At 42.0% G+C, this 16043-nt stretch overlaps 1 protein-coding gene across 5 annotated transcripts in view; it reads right to left on the reverse strand.

Annotated features, from left to right (window-relative positions):
* NAXD (NAD(P)HX dehydratase) overlaps nt 1-16043 on the reverse strand; it is a 53509-nt gene that overhangs the window by 10262 nt on the left and 27204 nt on the right. For all 5 annotated transcript variants that reach the window (XM_074910374.1, XM_074910355.1, XM_074910336.1 and 2 more), the window contains 3 exons: nt 2190-2240; nt 2006-2110; nt 1514-1634 (listed from right to left, as the gene is read on the reverse strand). In XM_074910374.1, the coding sequence (XP_074766475.1) occupies nt 1514-1634; nt 2006-2110; nt 2190-2240 (277 nt within the window). The remainder of the gene's footprint in view (nt 1-1513; nt 1635-2005; nt 2111-2189; nt 2241-16043) is intronic.

Raw genomic sequence — 16043 nt, forward strand, 5'->3', positions numbered from 1 at the left:
ACAGAACAGTTTTTATTTCAAATCAAAAAGCCACTTAACTAAGAGAAAAGAATATCACAACACAACAGAGACAAAGAATATGGTTGGAAAAAAAAAAACCAACAAAAAGCCCCAAAAGCACATAAGACACACACCAAATTTGTGCCACACCTGAACATTCAAAATTTAAACTGGAAAGAGTTTCAGTTGTTTCTTGGTTTTCTGAATCCTGCATGACAAGAGACAGTGGAGACAGAGCGTGTCCCCTCTCTCCAGCAATGGTGGTGGTACACGTATCTCAAGAATAACAGTTCGAAAGGAGAACAGAGATATCCTAGGTAATATGCTCAATCTAAAGCGCTCACCGAGTTTTCCCGACATTCATTAAAAAAGGAACAATCCTACATAAAAAGAACATTGTTGACATAAAACCAGAGAAAGAAGATACACTACAGTGCTCTAAAGCTCTCTAGCTGGCATAAACTGGAGCCAGGATATTTCATCCTCTGGCAGAGTTCATCCTCCCTTAAGCTTGGCCTGACTGTCCAAGGTTACAAATCAAGTCTGCTATGGGTGCAAGTATATGACAGCAGACTCCATGCAGGGCAACCTGGGTACTGTATGACTGTCCCAAGTCCTTCACCACACAAGCATAAGTGCATTGCTCCCAGATCTCAGCTTGCTTCATGGTCCACTGTAGTATCTGTACTAATAGGCATATGTGGAAGGCGGCTCTGCACAAATCAGTTGTCATATTACATCTGGTTTTCTGTTATAGAAGACTCCCATGGCTCCAAATAATGAAAAATTGACTATATATACAAAATGGTTCTGAAGCAGCATAAACATTTATGAGAGATTAGCATTTCAAGTAATTAGAAGCAAAGCTGCTGCTTGTTATGTATGTGAAATAAGACCACATAGTTAAGATGCAACGAAGGCACTCGCAAATTAATTTTATACTGATCACAGTAAGTGATCAGAGTTAATTTGGTTGTGGGGTTTGGTGTTTTTTTTTTTTAATTGTCAGGGCTAATGTACAAGCCATATATGTATATGCTAATCTACAGCTCATGGTGTACAGTATCAAGGAACTAAGCAGCTCATGAACCTCAAGACATCATTTTTCACATGCACCAATACTTGGTGAAACAACAATATTATTCTGCATTAAGTTAGCCATGACATCTGCACTTATATAGACCATCTCAACGAAGGATTTAAAAACAGTTCACAAAGATTAAAAAATTAATTTTTCAATACGTGTGTAATGTAAAACATAAATTATAGCCATTTGGATGAGAAATAAAATCAGCAACTTTTTTCACCAAATAAATTAAGTTGCAGTCTTTTAAAATATCAATGTACACAAACCATCTAAAGGTGATCTGCTAAGACACCCTTCTCTCCCCTTCAATCTTTATGGGAATACAGTCAATCAATTACTATATAGTCCAACTGCTGGACTACAACTGAAAGCAAACAAAACATTAAAAAAAAAATCATATTGCTAAAAGCAAAAGGCTTCACTTACCTTTCTCTCCATCTGAAATAAGATCTCTTTCTCCCTTTTGAACAATTGTCAAATTCCCCATGGCTTGGCTGAGTCTTAATACACATCCATGATGATCACTACTGTCTACAGGGTCTCTAAGCTACAACACAAGAATTCCATACACAGTACATATTTTACTACGAGAACAACATATTCTAATACATGCTACTTCAGCGTATGTATGGGGGGGTGGCAGGGGGGAAAGCAGCAGCATCAGTCATTCCAGGTATTTTTTTCTATACCTACTTTAGTGCCTAAAAATGCGTAACAAAGGGTCTTCTTCTTAAAAGGGTGCTGTTTAAGAATATGCACCGTTGTGGTGATTATCCCATGGAATAAAACCCCAGAGAATGCTTCTCTGGCATATAAGAAACAACACATAATGTTTAAGCCAGTAATAAGTTGCCGATTTTTAAAGACTAGAAGACTAAACTTGCATGTACTTAAATATCAAAAAGGAAAACGGCTCACCATGGCTTCATAAAGTCTACTAAACTCCATGTAGTTTGGAGTAAGAATAGCTCGCTGGTAGCCTTGAATAAGAGAAGGCTGTTGGGAAATGAGCCACAGTCCATCCTGCAAAAATCAGTAAGAAGAACATTTACTGAATAGATTCTTAAATGTCAAACCACTGACTGAACCAAGAAATACTTACAGCATCAATAATGATAGGAATTCCTTTCACTTTCGATTTTTCTATAATACCCTGCAAAAAATGCAGATAACTTTAAAGATGATTGCTAACTTAAATCTCGTAAGATCCAAAGCAAATTCATGCAAAAAATCTGTTATATTCTGCAAACTAAGACATTCTCCTATCAACTGGTAATTTTACAGTTACATTGTTCTCTCCTTGGTTCAATTATAAGTAGTGTCAACAGGGTTTCCATAACTGATGACTTGCTGTTGATACGCAAACAAGCAATCTCACTCACTCTCCCTGCTGTAGGAGGCAGGCAATGCCAACTTAAGTCACACATAGTAAACATACATCTCCAATTTAAAAAAAAAGAAAAATCAAAATGAGTAAGTATTGCCATGATAGAAATCTACCAGTAACTGTAATATTAATTTTAGTTGTTTTTCTGATGATACTCCCATTGCAGTATTTTATGTACAGACAAACATCCTGAGACAAGCAGTATGTAAGACATGACATTTCACTCACGGTCCTAGAGGTTTTATACTTCCAAAGCAAAATCAGGGCAGGCCAGACAACAGGCCATTTGCAAAAGTGTTCTTCAGAAAGCAGTGTCTACTAGCAGACTGTCTGCCCTTGTTCTCTCTTCTAACCAAGCAGTGACAATGACTGATAGTCAAGCTTTTCTAATGAGCAATGGCTGACAGGTCAAGTTTTTTGAATGTTGGTCATTACCAACTTGTCTTTGAAGCTGGAGAGTTTATCTTTTTCCTATATAAGATAACACAGGATGGTATCCATCCAAAAGTCTAATTATTTTTGAATGTTATTAAGATCTTCAGATTAGCTATCATATGGCCCTGAGCTCCACAGGTGAGCAAGACATTATGTAAGGAATAAGAAAGCAAGTTTTTAATTAATGTTCAGGGTATTGAATGTCCCTCTGTTCTTGTATTGTGGTCAAAATAAACACCACCCACCTTGCTTCCTGTAAATTATTAATTATGGAATATACACATCATCACAAACTCATTCCTATCTGATTCTGATTTTTCCAATACCAGTATTGGAAAATTTCTAAATGAATAACCAGAATTCAGTAGTATGCTTCAACCCAACCTTACTTTTGTTTGTTTGGGTACTGTCTGAATGTTGGGAGCATGAGAGTGAAACACTACCCACTGCTCCAAGGCTGAGGACTTGTCTCAACACACAGATGCACCTACTTTAGAAGCTACTGCAGAATAAAAACCTTTCCATGACAAACACATGCTTGCACAGATTTTGGCTTGGACTGTGTGTCAGAGACTATCAGGTCTTGGGATCCCAAGGGAACACCACAAGTTTTCTCCTGTATTTAGCTACTTAAGTAATTTGGAACCAACTGCAAGTTTTACACAATTCATACCATTCAGCTACTACTAAATTATTCAAATTTATGAATAAGTATATTTAACAGCTGTGCAAGGATGGAATCTTAAAACATACCTAGAATTAGTTGTGGCATACTGAAAACCAGAGAGCCTTACTTCCAAAGCTTTTAAAAAATTTATGAGACAGAGTAATTTCTTTATTCATTAATGTTAATCTGCACAGATGTGCACAGCTCAGTTTTCCTTCACAGAAGCTGTACAGCTTTGCCCCTGCTGTGTTAAGTTCATTAACAATTATGTTTAATTTGACTCACTTGGTTATAATAAAATAAGGCTGTGGATCTAGCAACCAGGTTTATGGGTTTTTTTGTACAAATGAATGTTATACATCTAAGAGTCCAATTACTTTTTGAACCATACTAAGCTCTTCTGATTAGATGTCATCTGGCACTGAACCTCAGAGGTTAGCATATTATGTAAGAAAGCATTCAGATCATCCTCCCCAATTTTTGAAGATACAAATACCATTTACTGCAACCTTGTTTTCTAACTGGCTTTAATTAGAATATTTTTGCACATTATCAGCTTCACCAAACTCCTTCAGTACACTTAAAATCATTACTGCTCCACTTCCCACTAATATGAATCACCAGTTTATTCTAGTATGTCAACTTCAGTAAGCCAGCCTTTCATGACACTTCATTTTTTAAAACAAAAGATCTCCCCAACAGATTCTGGGGTCCAGAGGAGGGCGACGAAGATGACCAGGCACCTCCCCTGTGAGGACAGGCTGAGAGAGTTGGGGTTGTTCAGCCTGGAGAAGAGAAGGCTCTGAGGAGACCGTAGAGAGACCTTCCAGTGTTGAAAGGGGCCTACAGGAAAGACGGGGAGGGACTCTTTATCAGAGAGTGTAGTGATAGGATGAGGGATATCATTTTTTAACTGAAAAAGGGTAGATTTAGATTAGCTATAAGGAAGAAAATCTTCACTACAAGGGTGGTGAGGCACTGGAACAGGTTTCCCAGAGAAGCTGTGGCTGCCCCCTCCCTGGCAGTGTTCCAGGCCAGGTTGGACGGGGCTTTGAGCAACCTGGGCTAGTGGAAGGTGTCCCTGCCCATGGCAGGGGAGGTGAACTAGACAGTCTTTAAGGTCCCTTCCAACCCAAACCATTCTATGATTCCATAAGGAAGTCTGAAGGAAGACACCAAATCTCAGAAGTCCTTATGCTTCCAAACAATTCTCTTAAATGCATTATGAGCAATCCAGGGAATCAATCCTGCCAAAATTCTTTTCCCAAAACAATTAAGATTTGGCTGTTGCTTGGCCCCTTTTAATGCTTCCTCATAATTGTTATCATGACTACTGGTTAGAAGTTCTCTTTTTGTCTATATACATATTTAACAACAGGCTAAATAAAGAATCCCGATGATCCACTGTCCACCAAAAGAATATAAGTATAAGGAAAAAAAAAGGTGGACAAAAAAAGCATGAAAGTATATGTACAGGTAAATAGCTTCTGGAAAGCTGGGTCACTGGTACACTCCAGAGAAATAATGCATTTCTTCCTAATAGCGTTTTGAGTTCCTACCTCTTCAGCACATCCTCCACAATCTTGACACATTTGACCTCTGCTCTGACGAGAAATTTCATCTTGCTAAGTAAAACCTACTGGCCAAGCAACTTTTATTGTGTACTGAGTCTCTGAGGTATCAGTTTCTAATCTACTATACTGAGGGATCTTTGCTTTTTTTCCCCTCTCCTTATAAAACAAATGATCAGGGGATACAAAGTCCTTTGTCTTATTTAGAAAGATAATTTTTGATTAAAAAAAAAATCAAAACCCCAAACAAAAAAATACCCTAATTATTTTCCTTTCATCTTCTTTCCTTAAACCCAGACAGAAACTACTTTGAGACAAACAAGGAACCTCAGAGAGGGAGTTCTAGGGAGGGAAGGGGTAAGATAAGAGAACCCCTGTAAGACAACCTGCTTGAAGAACACAACATTCATTGGAGAACCTCTGTTTCCTATTGATTGTGGACAGGACCCATCTCACCTGCTGCCATTTAAAAGATCAAATGGCTCACCACTGGAGAGGAATTTATCCCATGGCAGCTTAGATACTGCATTTAGGGTGGGATGAATCACCAACAGACACACCTGTCTCTCCTGAGCTATCACAGGGGGAGTAGAGACACTTTACAGTCTTTTATTTAGACACCAAGAATTAGTGAGCCGAAGCCCGCTTTTAAAGACTCTATTACTGCAGATACTGTATTAAAAAACCCCAAATCACTTGTGCAAGAGGTGTTTACAGCAATAATGCCAACATCCTCTATGCAGAGTATTTTGTTCCTGGAAGCAAAAATAAATTTTCAGCTGAACTGGTATCTCAATGTTTGGCATGGACTTTCCTGGTTATACTTGTAGCATACAGAAAAACCTTCACTGCTAATTGCACAATCAACACAGCTCAGACTAACTCTACTTTCACATCAAAACCTATTTAATGGTTTCTGATAGGACAGTATGTATGAGCAGGAACTGTCGTTTTATCCTATGTAACAATATATGGGAAAGGATATAGAAGAGAACATTGCCAATTAAAAATACTAAGAAATGTTACTAAGACAAGACCTGAAATCCAAACACCAGTCACACAAGGGAACAGCAATACATCAATGATAAACCCAAGACATCATCCCTTCCCTTCAAGCAGCATTTTTAATATTAAGATTTTTGGAGATTCTAGCTCCAAGATATCACAGTGGACTATTGTATTGGGTTTGCACTGCAAGGTTTTGGTAGCTGGGGGCTACAGGGATGGTTTCTGTGAGAAGCTGCCAGAAGCTTCCCCATGTCCAACAGAGCCAATGCCAGATGGCTCCAAGACAGACCCAACCCTGGCCAAGGCCAACCCCATCAGTGACGGTGGTAGTGCCTCTGTGTTAACATGTTTAAGATAGGGGAAAAAAATCCCTGCGCAATGGCAACTGCAGCTGGAGAGAAGAGTGAGAAAATGTGAGAGGAACAGCCCTGCAGACCCCAAGGCCAGTGAAGCAGGAGGGGCAGGAGGTGCTCCAGGGGCTGGAGCAGAGGTTCCCCTGCAGCCCGTGGTGCAGCCCCTGGTGAGGCAGGCTGTGTCCCTGCAGCCCGTGGAGGTTAATGGTGCAGCAGAGAGACACCTGCAGCCTGGGGAGGACCCCACGCCAGAGCAGGTGGATGTGCCCGAAGGAGGCTGTGACCCCATGGGATGGACTCATGCTGGAGAAGTTCATGGAGGACTGTCTCCTGTGGGAGGGACCACATGCTGGAGCAGGGGAAGAGTGTGAAGAGTCCTCCTGCTGATGAGGAAGGAGCAACAGAGACAGCATATGATGAACTGACTGCAACCCCCATTCCCTGTCCCCTTGTGCCACTGGAGGGGAGGAGGTAGAGAAATCAGGAGCAAAGTTAAGCCTGAGAAGAAGGACAGAACAGGGGGAAGGTATTTTTAAGATCTGGCTTGATTTTTTGTTATCCTACTCTGATTTCATTGGTAATAAATCAATTTTCCCCAAGACTGTTTTGCCCATGACAGTAATTGGTGAGTGACCTCTCCCTGGCCTTACCTAAACCCCTGAGTCTTTTTTTACATTTCCTCTTCCCTGTCCAGCTGAGGAGGGGAAGCAATAGAGTGGCTTAGTGGGCACCTGGCATTCAGCCAACGTCAACCCACTACAACTATCTTTCTCTGCACAGAATATCATAGAATCATCTAGGCTGGAAAACACCTTGGAGATCATCTAGTCCAACCATTAACCTAACACTAACTGCTCCCAACTACATCATATCCCTCAGCGCTATGTCAACCCCACCCTTAAATGCCTCCAGGGATGGGGACTCCACCACCTCCCTGGGCAGCCCATTCCAATGCCTCACAACCCCTTCTGGAAAGAAATGCTTCCTAATACCCAGTCTAAACCTTCCCTGGTGCAACTTCAGGCCATTACCTCTTATACTATTGCTTACTACTCGGTTAAAGAGACTCATCCCCAGCTCTCTGCAACCTCCTTTCAGGTAGCTGTAGAGGGTGATGAGGTCTCCCCTCAGCCTCCTCTTCTCCAGACTAAACACCCCCAGTTCCCTCAGCCGCTCCCCGTACGACCTGTGCTCCAGACCCTGCACCAGCTTCGTTGCCCTTCTCTGGACACGCTCGAGTCATTCAATGTCCTTTTTGTAGTGAGGGGCCCAAAACTGAACACAGGAATCGAGGTGCGGCCTCACCAGTGCCGAGTACAGGGGTAAGATCCCTTCCCTGTCCCTGCTGGCCACGCTATTGCTGACACAAGCCAGGATGCCATTGGCCTTCTTGGCCACCTGGGCACACTGCTGGCTCCTGTTCAGCCGGCTGTCAATCAACACCCCTCTCTGACTGGCAGCTTTCCAGCCACTCCTCCCCAAGCCTGTAGCGCTGCTGGGGGTTGAAAGAAAAATATACATTATACTACAACAATGGCGGTTCTGCTTAATGCAGACAAAGGCAGGAGCACTTCCTTCACCTGATTCCTAACCTAAGCACTTGAGGACATCCAGAAATGAAGGACTGGACTCACAGGGCAACCTTGGCACTAATTGTGAGTCTAGTCCTTCAGTCCTTCCAGTCCTGCTGCCAACACTCCTAAAGAGTGACTCACTGCTGCCATCCAACCTCATGACCTAGAGCCACACTAGTAACAAAGATATCGAAGAGTGAAATTTGAATCCTTCCTCCGCAATATTCACAGCCAGGCCCAAATTTCCCTCTCCTACCTTTCATGTAGAGAAGAAAGAACCACCCACTGTAGGAGAAGATCAGGTTTGAGACCATCTAAGGAACCTGAAGGTGCACAAGTCTATGGGACCTGATGAGATGCATCTGTGGGTCCTGAGGGAACTGGTGGATGAAGTGGCTAAGTCACTCTCCATCATATTTAAGAAGTCATGGCAGTCTCTCAAAGTTCCCACTGACTGGAAAAGGGGAAATATAACCCTCATTTTTTAAAAGGGAAATAGAGGACCCAGGGAACTACAGGCCACTCAGTCTCACCTCTGTGTCTGGCAAGACCATGAAGAGGATTCTCTTGGAAACTATGCTAAGGCACATGGAAAATAAAGAGGTGATTGGTAACAACCAATATGGCTCTACTAAGGGCTAATTGTGCCTGAGAGATCTGGTGGCCTTCTATGACAGGGTTACAGCACTGGTGGATAAGGGAAGAACAACTGATGTCATCTACCTGGACTTGTGCAAAGCATTTGACGCTGTCCCACATGACATCCTTGTCTCTAAATTGGAGAGACATGGATTTGATGGACGGACCACTCAGAGGTTAAGGAATTGGCAAAGAGTTGCGGTCAATAGCCAAGTGGAGACCAGTGACAAGTGGTATTCCTCAGGGGTCAGTGCTGGGACTGGTGCTGTATAACTTTGTCAGTGACATGGAGAGTGGGACTGAGTGCACCCTCAGCAAGTTTGCTGATGACACCAAGCTGTGTGGTGCGGTCGACGTGCTGGAGGGACGGGATGTGCCATCTAGAGGGACCTCGACAGGCGTGGGAGGTGGGACCGTGCAAACTTCATGAAGTTCAACAAGGCCAAGTGCAAGGTCCTGCACATAGGTCAGGACAATCCCATGCACAGATACAGGCTGGGCAATGGGTGGATTGAGAGCAGCCCTGAAGAGGACGACTTGGCGGTGCTGGTTGATGATAAGCTCAAACAGGACCAGGCAATGTGCACTCACAGCTCAGAAAGCCAACCGTATCCTGGGTTGCATCAAAGTGTGGCCAGCAGGTCAAGGGAGGTGATTCTCTCCCTCTACTCTGCTCTCATGAGACTCCACCTGGAGTACAGTGTCCAGCTCTGAGGCCCCCAGTACAAGAAAGACATGGACCAGCTCAAGCAGGTCCAGAGAAGGGCCACGAGGATGATCAGGGGGCTGGAGCACCTCACCTATGAGGACAAGCTGAGACAGTTGGGGTTGTTCAGCCTGGAGAAGAGAAGGCACCAGGGAGACCTTATAGTGCCTTCCAGTACTTAAAAGGGGCCTACAGGAAAGATGGGGAGGGACACTTTATCAGGGGGTGTAGTGATAGAATAAGGGGTAACATTTTTAAACTGGAAGAGGGTAGGTTTACTTTAGCTATAAGGAAGAAATTCTTCACTGGGAGGGTGGTGAGACACTGGAACCACCAGAGAAGCTGTGGATGCCCTGTCCCTGGAAGTGTGCAGGGCCAGGCTGGATGAGGCTTTTAGCAAGCTGGTCTAGTGGAAAGTGTCCCTGCCCATGGCAGGGGGGTTGGAACTAGATGGTCTTTAAGGTCTCTTCCAACTCAAACCATTCTGAGTCTATGCAGAGGGTTTGGGCAGTCTCTTGCTAGAGATATTTTGCTTTATATCCGTTGGCTAAATACTTGGTGGCTCTCTAAAACTGTGATTCTACAGCCCACAACATTTTGTTGAGAAAAGGGAAACAGGTTCCAGCCCAATGTTATAAGATCAGCAATTATGAACTGTATTACAAGACTGCAGGACTCATACTAGATCAAATCTGTAAGAGGAGTTTCCTCTCCTAATAACTAAAGACCAAAGTTTAGGTTTGTACCCTAATTAAGCCAAAGAGAAAATGACCTCCCAAAGAGGAAATTACACATCCCATGAAGGTGCTCTATGGGACAGTCTCCCACACAGTTATAATTTGTTAGCAGCACCAAATACTTGACATTTAGGAATGCCCAAAATAATGTAACAGTGACTGCATTTTTTTGGTGCAGGCGGTTGAGGAGAAGAGAGGAGAGCCAGAGGGGGTAAAATTAACCTGAATCTACTCCCACACTACTCTTGAAATAAATAATTTCCTGAAAAATCTTTGTTCTCTGACTGGGTATCCAGGACTTGTATGCAAGTAACCTACTCAATACGAACTGATTAAGAAGTTGTGTCTGGTAATTTACCTTTACTGTAATTAGGAAAATTTACAAAGTGAGGGCAAAGAATTAATATGTTTTAATTAATTCTTTTATATCATGGAAGCTATTCCTTGAAATGCAATGCATTCATTTTAGTAGAAATCTGTGTTCTCTGTCCCACCTTTCACATGGAAATTTGAAATTAGATTCCTCAAACTAAATTCCAATCTTCTTTTGAAAACAAAAAAGCCAAAACAGAAAAGCCTGAACACAGTGAAACCAGAACAACACACACACAAAACCAAAACCATTCAGGCTGGAAAGGACTACAGGAGGCAGAAGCCTGAAGGAATAGATGGACAGGCTACTGCTGAAAGAGGTCACAGTAATGCAGAAAACCATGACATGATTTATCCATTTGATAGCCTGCGGATGTCCTATGAAACACAAGATTCACCTGCATTGCACTAACATGGACATCCAGGACTCTTGCACACTTCCACAATTACTATGGAAAAAGGGAAAGGGCTGAGGACAGCTAGGAGGCAAATGGAGGGGAACATGTGAGGGAAGAATAAATCACTACGTAGCTTTCAAGTACAACCAAAGGATATCTCATCAGCCATGGAAGTCTTCATAGACCAGCCACCCCAAGGCACCAGGAGCAGATAGAAGGTGGTGCACTCACAACAAGCACCCACAGCCTCTTGCAAAACTGCAGGCGATGTGAACTTCTCCACCCAAGCCCACAAGCCAGCAATAACACACAGATCCTATTTACTCTGCCTTGCATGCAACTGCATACAACCTGCTTCTCCACAGCTCCTCAGAAAAGACAATTATGTTCAGTTTTGCCCACACCTGACTTAAATATACTTTCAGCTTTTTTATGTAGATGTGGATTGGCAGCAGAATGCCTGCAATGACTTTTAATATATTATTAGTTGTACCACTATTTGTATTTTTCCTGATGAACTGGTTTAGCCACACAGTAACTTTGGCATTCAGTATTTGCAAAGGGAAGAATCAGGAAATTAGAGCCAGTGGTTTTAATAAAAGATTGATTTTTAATGAAATAAAGAGAAAACCACAATAGCTGCATATATAAAGCAACATCCATCCCACAACAGTAATTAATTTTCATTAAGGATGCATCCCATTGTCATCTTTCTATCTTGGAAAGGAAAGATACTGCAAGCAAAGTTTCCTTTATTGACACCAGCAATGAACACTGCCCTTCCTAGGTCGCTTCAAGAGTCATGTCTTGTCCTACTCTTGGCAAAACTCCTTACCCATGTGCTCAAAAAGTTCAAACTTCAGCATGCTGTAATAATGGATAGCATTGACCATGATGACATCGAACATTTTAGAAAGCAGTATAACCTTGCCTTCAGCCCACCAAAGTGCCCTCTACTGCAGCCTCCAAATGCCAAGTATATAATTGCATACTCAGGTTTGGTAGAGACACGCAAAGGTACATAATCTGGCACCAGTTATGCCTCATACGATCTTAAATAATCAAAAAGGAGTGGCAGCCTCTTTTACAAAGAACTCTTTACTGAAAGCTAGGAACAGAAACTGCTGTTGAAATGCCACCTGCAATTGCTTGTATTTTCCACATGGATGCTGCTCTCATCCAACAATTCTGAATCCACAGTTTTGTCTGGACAGAAATAAAAGGGAAGAAATAGCCAAAATTTCCCTGTAAATGCTGCAGCTGGAAGCATGCATACCCCCCTGCCCAAGGTACTCGGGAGGAACCAGTAAGTTCCACCACAACACACTGCATATCAATTCCTACAAACAGGCACTGAAAGCCCTAGGAAGCATTTCTGCATTCCCTTGCTTCAAGTCTGGATAAATGCAGAGTTAGCAGGGACTCAGCTGCAATAGAGGTCAGGATGCAGCTCTGTGGCAGAGATGCTTGGAAAATGGGCTTGGCAAGCAGAAGTTTGTAATCTTGCACAGCTAGAGGTAGGCAAATATCCCAAGCACAGGCTGTGCTCAGGGCTACAGTCAGGGTTGGCAGGGGGTGAGAAGCTTCCCTACATATATTCTATTTGATACAGGAGGTTTCGAAAAACATTAAAGGTGAAGCTCCACTGTTCAATATTCTTCACATTATAGCCATATTTCCAGTAACTGGTTTGGGGTTTTTTTTACTCACCCATGGAAACACGCAGCTAACTCTGAAACCTGCTTTCACTAGTTCCCACAAACTGATCTAATAACTGATTCTCCTTTCAAAACTCAGCAACGTCAATCAAAATCTCTCTGGATAAGATTTATATAAATCACCTTTAACTAAGCTAATTGCCTGAGTTTTGTTTTATATATTCCTGTATGCACAATTATCACTAGCTCATTAATTACTCCATTAAGGTCTCAAACCTCATGTAAGTAGGAGTGGTGGTCATTTCTACTTGAACGAAGCCAGGTAACAGAGGCGAATATCCTTTCTTTGAAAAAAAATACCTTCTTTATCTCATGATTTATGCCCTGCTCAATTTATCTGTGTCTTCTGTCTTAACTGTAGTACCACATGCTAGGCCCTGTTTTCCAAAACAGATTTTCAAGTGCACAGGAAAATACTTATTTAAGCCAGGCAGAGAGTGATAAGGACTCTAAAGTGTACCCTGATACCTGTTGTTACACCTAGCAAAGCTGAAGATGCTGTAGATGGCAGCTAATCAAAACTGTTCTATTCATACATTTAAAAAAAAAAAAGATGAGAATGATCTACTTGTAGATTCCCTCTTTGAATGCATAGATCACTTGCTGTCAAACTTGGAAGAAAACTGCAACTAACAATTTTTTAATATCTGCCTCAATCATATGCTAAATTCTTAAAGAAGTGACATCATCAAAAGTAATGGCTAAACATAAGGAATACAGGAAAACGAAGCAAAAGCCTCTGAAACACTGCCTTAGTTACACAAAAAACCAGAACACTCCTTTTTAGCTATCCCTCCCAAATTCATGATCAGCCAGACATCACCTGAAAAGCCACATTTATACACTTCCATCCCTAAACACATCCAAATTCAGTGTAAGCAGTAATACTGTTTGCTCCAATCTAAAGTAAAAAATCTAAATATAAAGAGTAACGACACTTAAGTTTTCTCATGCTGTCTTATCCACTGAAAGGCTGCACTCACGAAGCAAACTCTACAAGGTTTCCAATTTATGGTTGATTATGGCTTAAGATATTCATGGTCAGCTGTTGGCATTTTGTCTTAAAATAAAACAGATAAACATAAACTTAAAATGAACTCTGGAATTTATCACTGCCAATTTCTTCTTAGGGTTTCCAGCTGAATGATGCTCAGAAAGAATTGAAAAGGTATCCAATTCTAGCATTTTGCTTACGAATGCTTTTATGTATCAAGTTAAACAACAATATAAGCCTACACACAGAATGTGAATAAACATCCTACTTCACTGTGAATGACTTTCATTAAGATCCATTACATGTATTAGAAAATAAATTCTGCTTGCAAGCTGCATAAACCTGTATTTAAGGTCCTGTTAGCATATTTTCAAACACTGTTTTTCTAATCAAGACATTTGCGAGGAAGCCACTGAATACTAATAGTTCTTAGCAGAGCCAGCAATAGTTCTTAGTGCAACCAAGGGGATCTCTCTGCCTCGAGCTAGCATTCCCAAGCTTTATCCACACCAGTACCACCATCACAAAGAACGAACTGCATCCTACACCAGCAACTGTCTCATCTTAGGTGAAGATGTCCACAAATTCTAACTCTCATTGGGCTATTTGAAAGCAGTGAGGCTTGGCTAGTAACAAGTTTTTCACTGGATACTACTTGTGGTATATGCATCCATACTGGGGGTTGCGTGAGGGCTGAAGTAAGAGTTTACACACACATTCTCACAGCAGATGCACATACATGCCTCTCTGTTCTTTGCCTCTCCAGTATCATGGGCACAAGATCCCACCTACTTCACCTCTTCCTAGCTGAGGGTTGAGAACAGAAAGCAGTGTCTCCCTGCTGTTACTTCAGTTCCCTATGAAATGCTGAATCCCCACAGCAAAAACCTCCAGGGGACTTTCCAGAGAGTATAAACAGAGCAGGAATCAAATACATGTGATGCACATTGAAGAATTAGTTTTCTAGTAAATAATTTTATATCTGGTAAATAATATTCTAGTAAATAATTGAGTCAACATGAGCAGTGATTCCAAAGAGTAATACATTCTGTTGTTCATATTCATACATGGTGGTAGGTACCACAGACAATACTACTAATCTGCCAACTGCAGCACTAGCCTGGGATGCTTCTCAAGCGTCTTATAACTAGGTACAAACAGAACCGGGAGGGCTGCTCAGATGTCAAGAGGAAAATGCTTCTCAAAGCCCTTAGCAGCAGATTTAGCTTTAACAGGCTGCTATGACAACAAAAGGTGGCTCTGTGTTCTGTAGTCCTCTTGATCTTGCAAAAACTAGTGCAGATAGTGTACTAAAGCACCTGGTCCCGTTCTCATGATTTATTAAGGCTGCAAAGTGTTGCCTAAATCCTGAAGTCATGAGGCTGGAAAAGGGGAAATTAATCCAACTAATCAAAAACAAACACAGAAAGGCTGATACCTCAGTTGAGGTGAAACTGAAAGTCCATCTGAAAAAGAAAATTTCAAACTGGCTCTCTCAGGTCACACTTGTTGGAGGTGATCCATGACAACGGCCCAAACCTCTCCCACCCTGTGCCAGATGTTAACCATGGCCAAGACATTTCCATGCAACCTTAAGATGATGTCACTAGGGGTGGAAAAAGAGATTTCTGAAATTTATATCACAACAGATAGCAGAGATTCTTAAGGGCAAACAACTGGCTGAGGGTAGCATTGCAGGGCGAGGGGGTTGGGGGAAGAGAAACAGCAACAGCAATGGGCAGAAATGGCAGTTAGGCAGGGCCTCAGCCAAAAGAACCCAGGCTGGTATTTAGGACATTTTCTTGGAGCTAAAACAAAGACTGAGAACTGAGCAAGAGGAACAAGTATGCGGTTTGAGAACCCAGTTGATTTTACCATGTAACCTGAGTTACACAGAGCCATTCTTGCTATCACCTCTCTTACAAGAGGGAAACAAGCATGCTCTGCTGAAAATGTTAATGGAACTTTGCTGCTGCTAAACAAAACACAGCAAGACTGGAGTGGCAGAGTCCAGGATATGGTGCCACCACGTCAGGGAGAGAGGCAAGGAACTCGGTGACAAGCAAAGGTGATTCTAACGTCAAAGTCTAACTTCAGTTAAGGATCTTCATAAGGATGAATGCTTTTCTCTACTCAAGCCCTACAGTAACTACTATTCTACCAACAATTATGTTTCAGTCCATCTGACCACAAAGCCAGTAAACACACATTAAAGATTCACCAAATTCAGAAGCAGAAAATTTGACAGGAACATCACATTCGTGCCAGAAGGAATAGGGGAAAGGAGATGACAAGAGGCTGGAAACTTGATACAGAACATAGGTAAGCCTGTAACTGCTAGGCAGCAGGAGAATGCAGAACATTCTGGAGCATTAGGCAGCATTTATCTCCTCTCCC

The sequence above is a fragment of the Athene noctua genome, chromosome 1 (assembly GCF_965140245.1).
Source record: "Athene noctua chromosome 1, bAthNoc1.hap1.1, whole genome shotgun sequence".
NCBI lineage: Eukaryota > Metazoa > Chordata > Aves > Strigiformes > Strigidae > Athene > Athene noctua.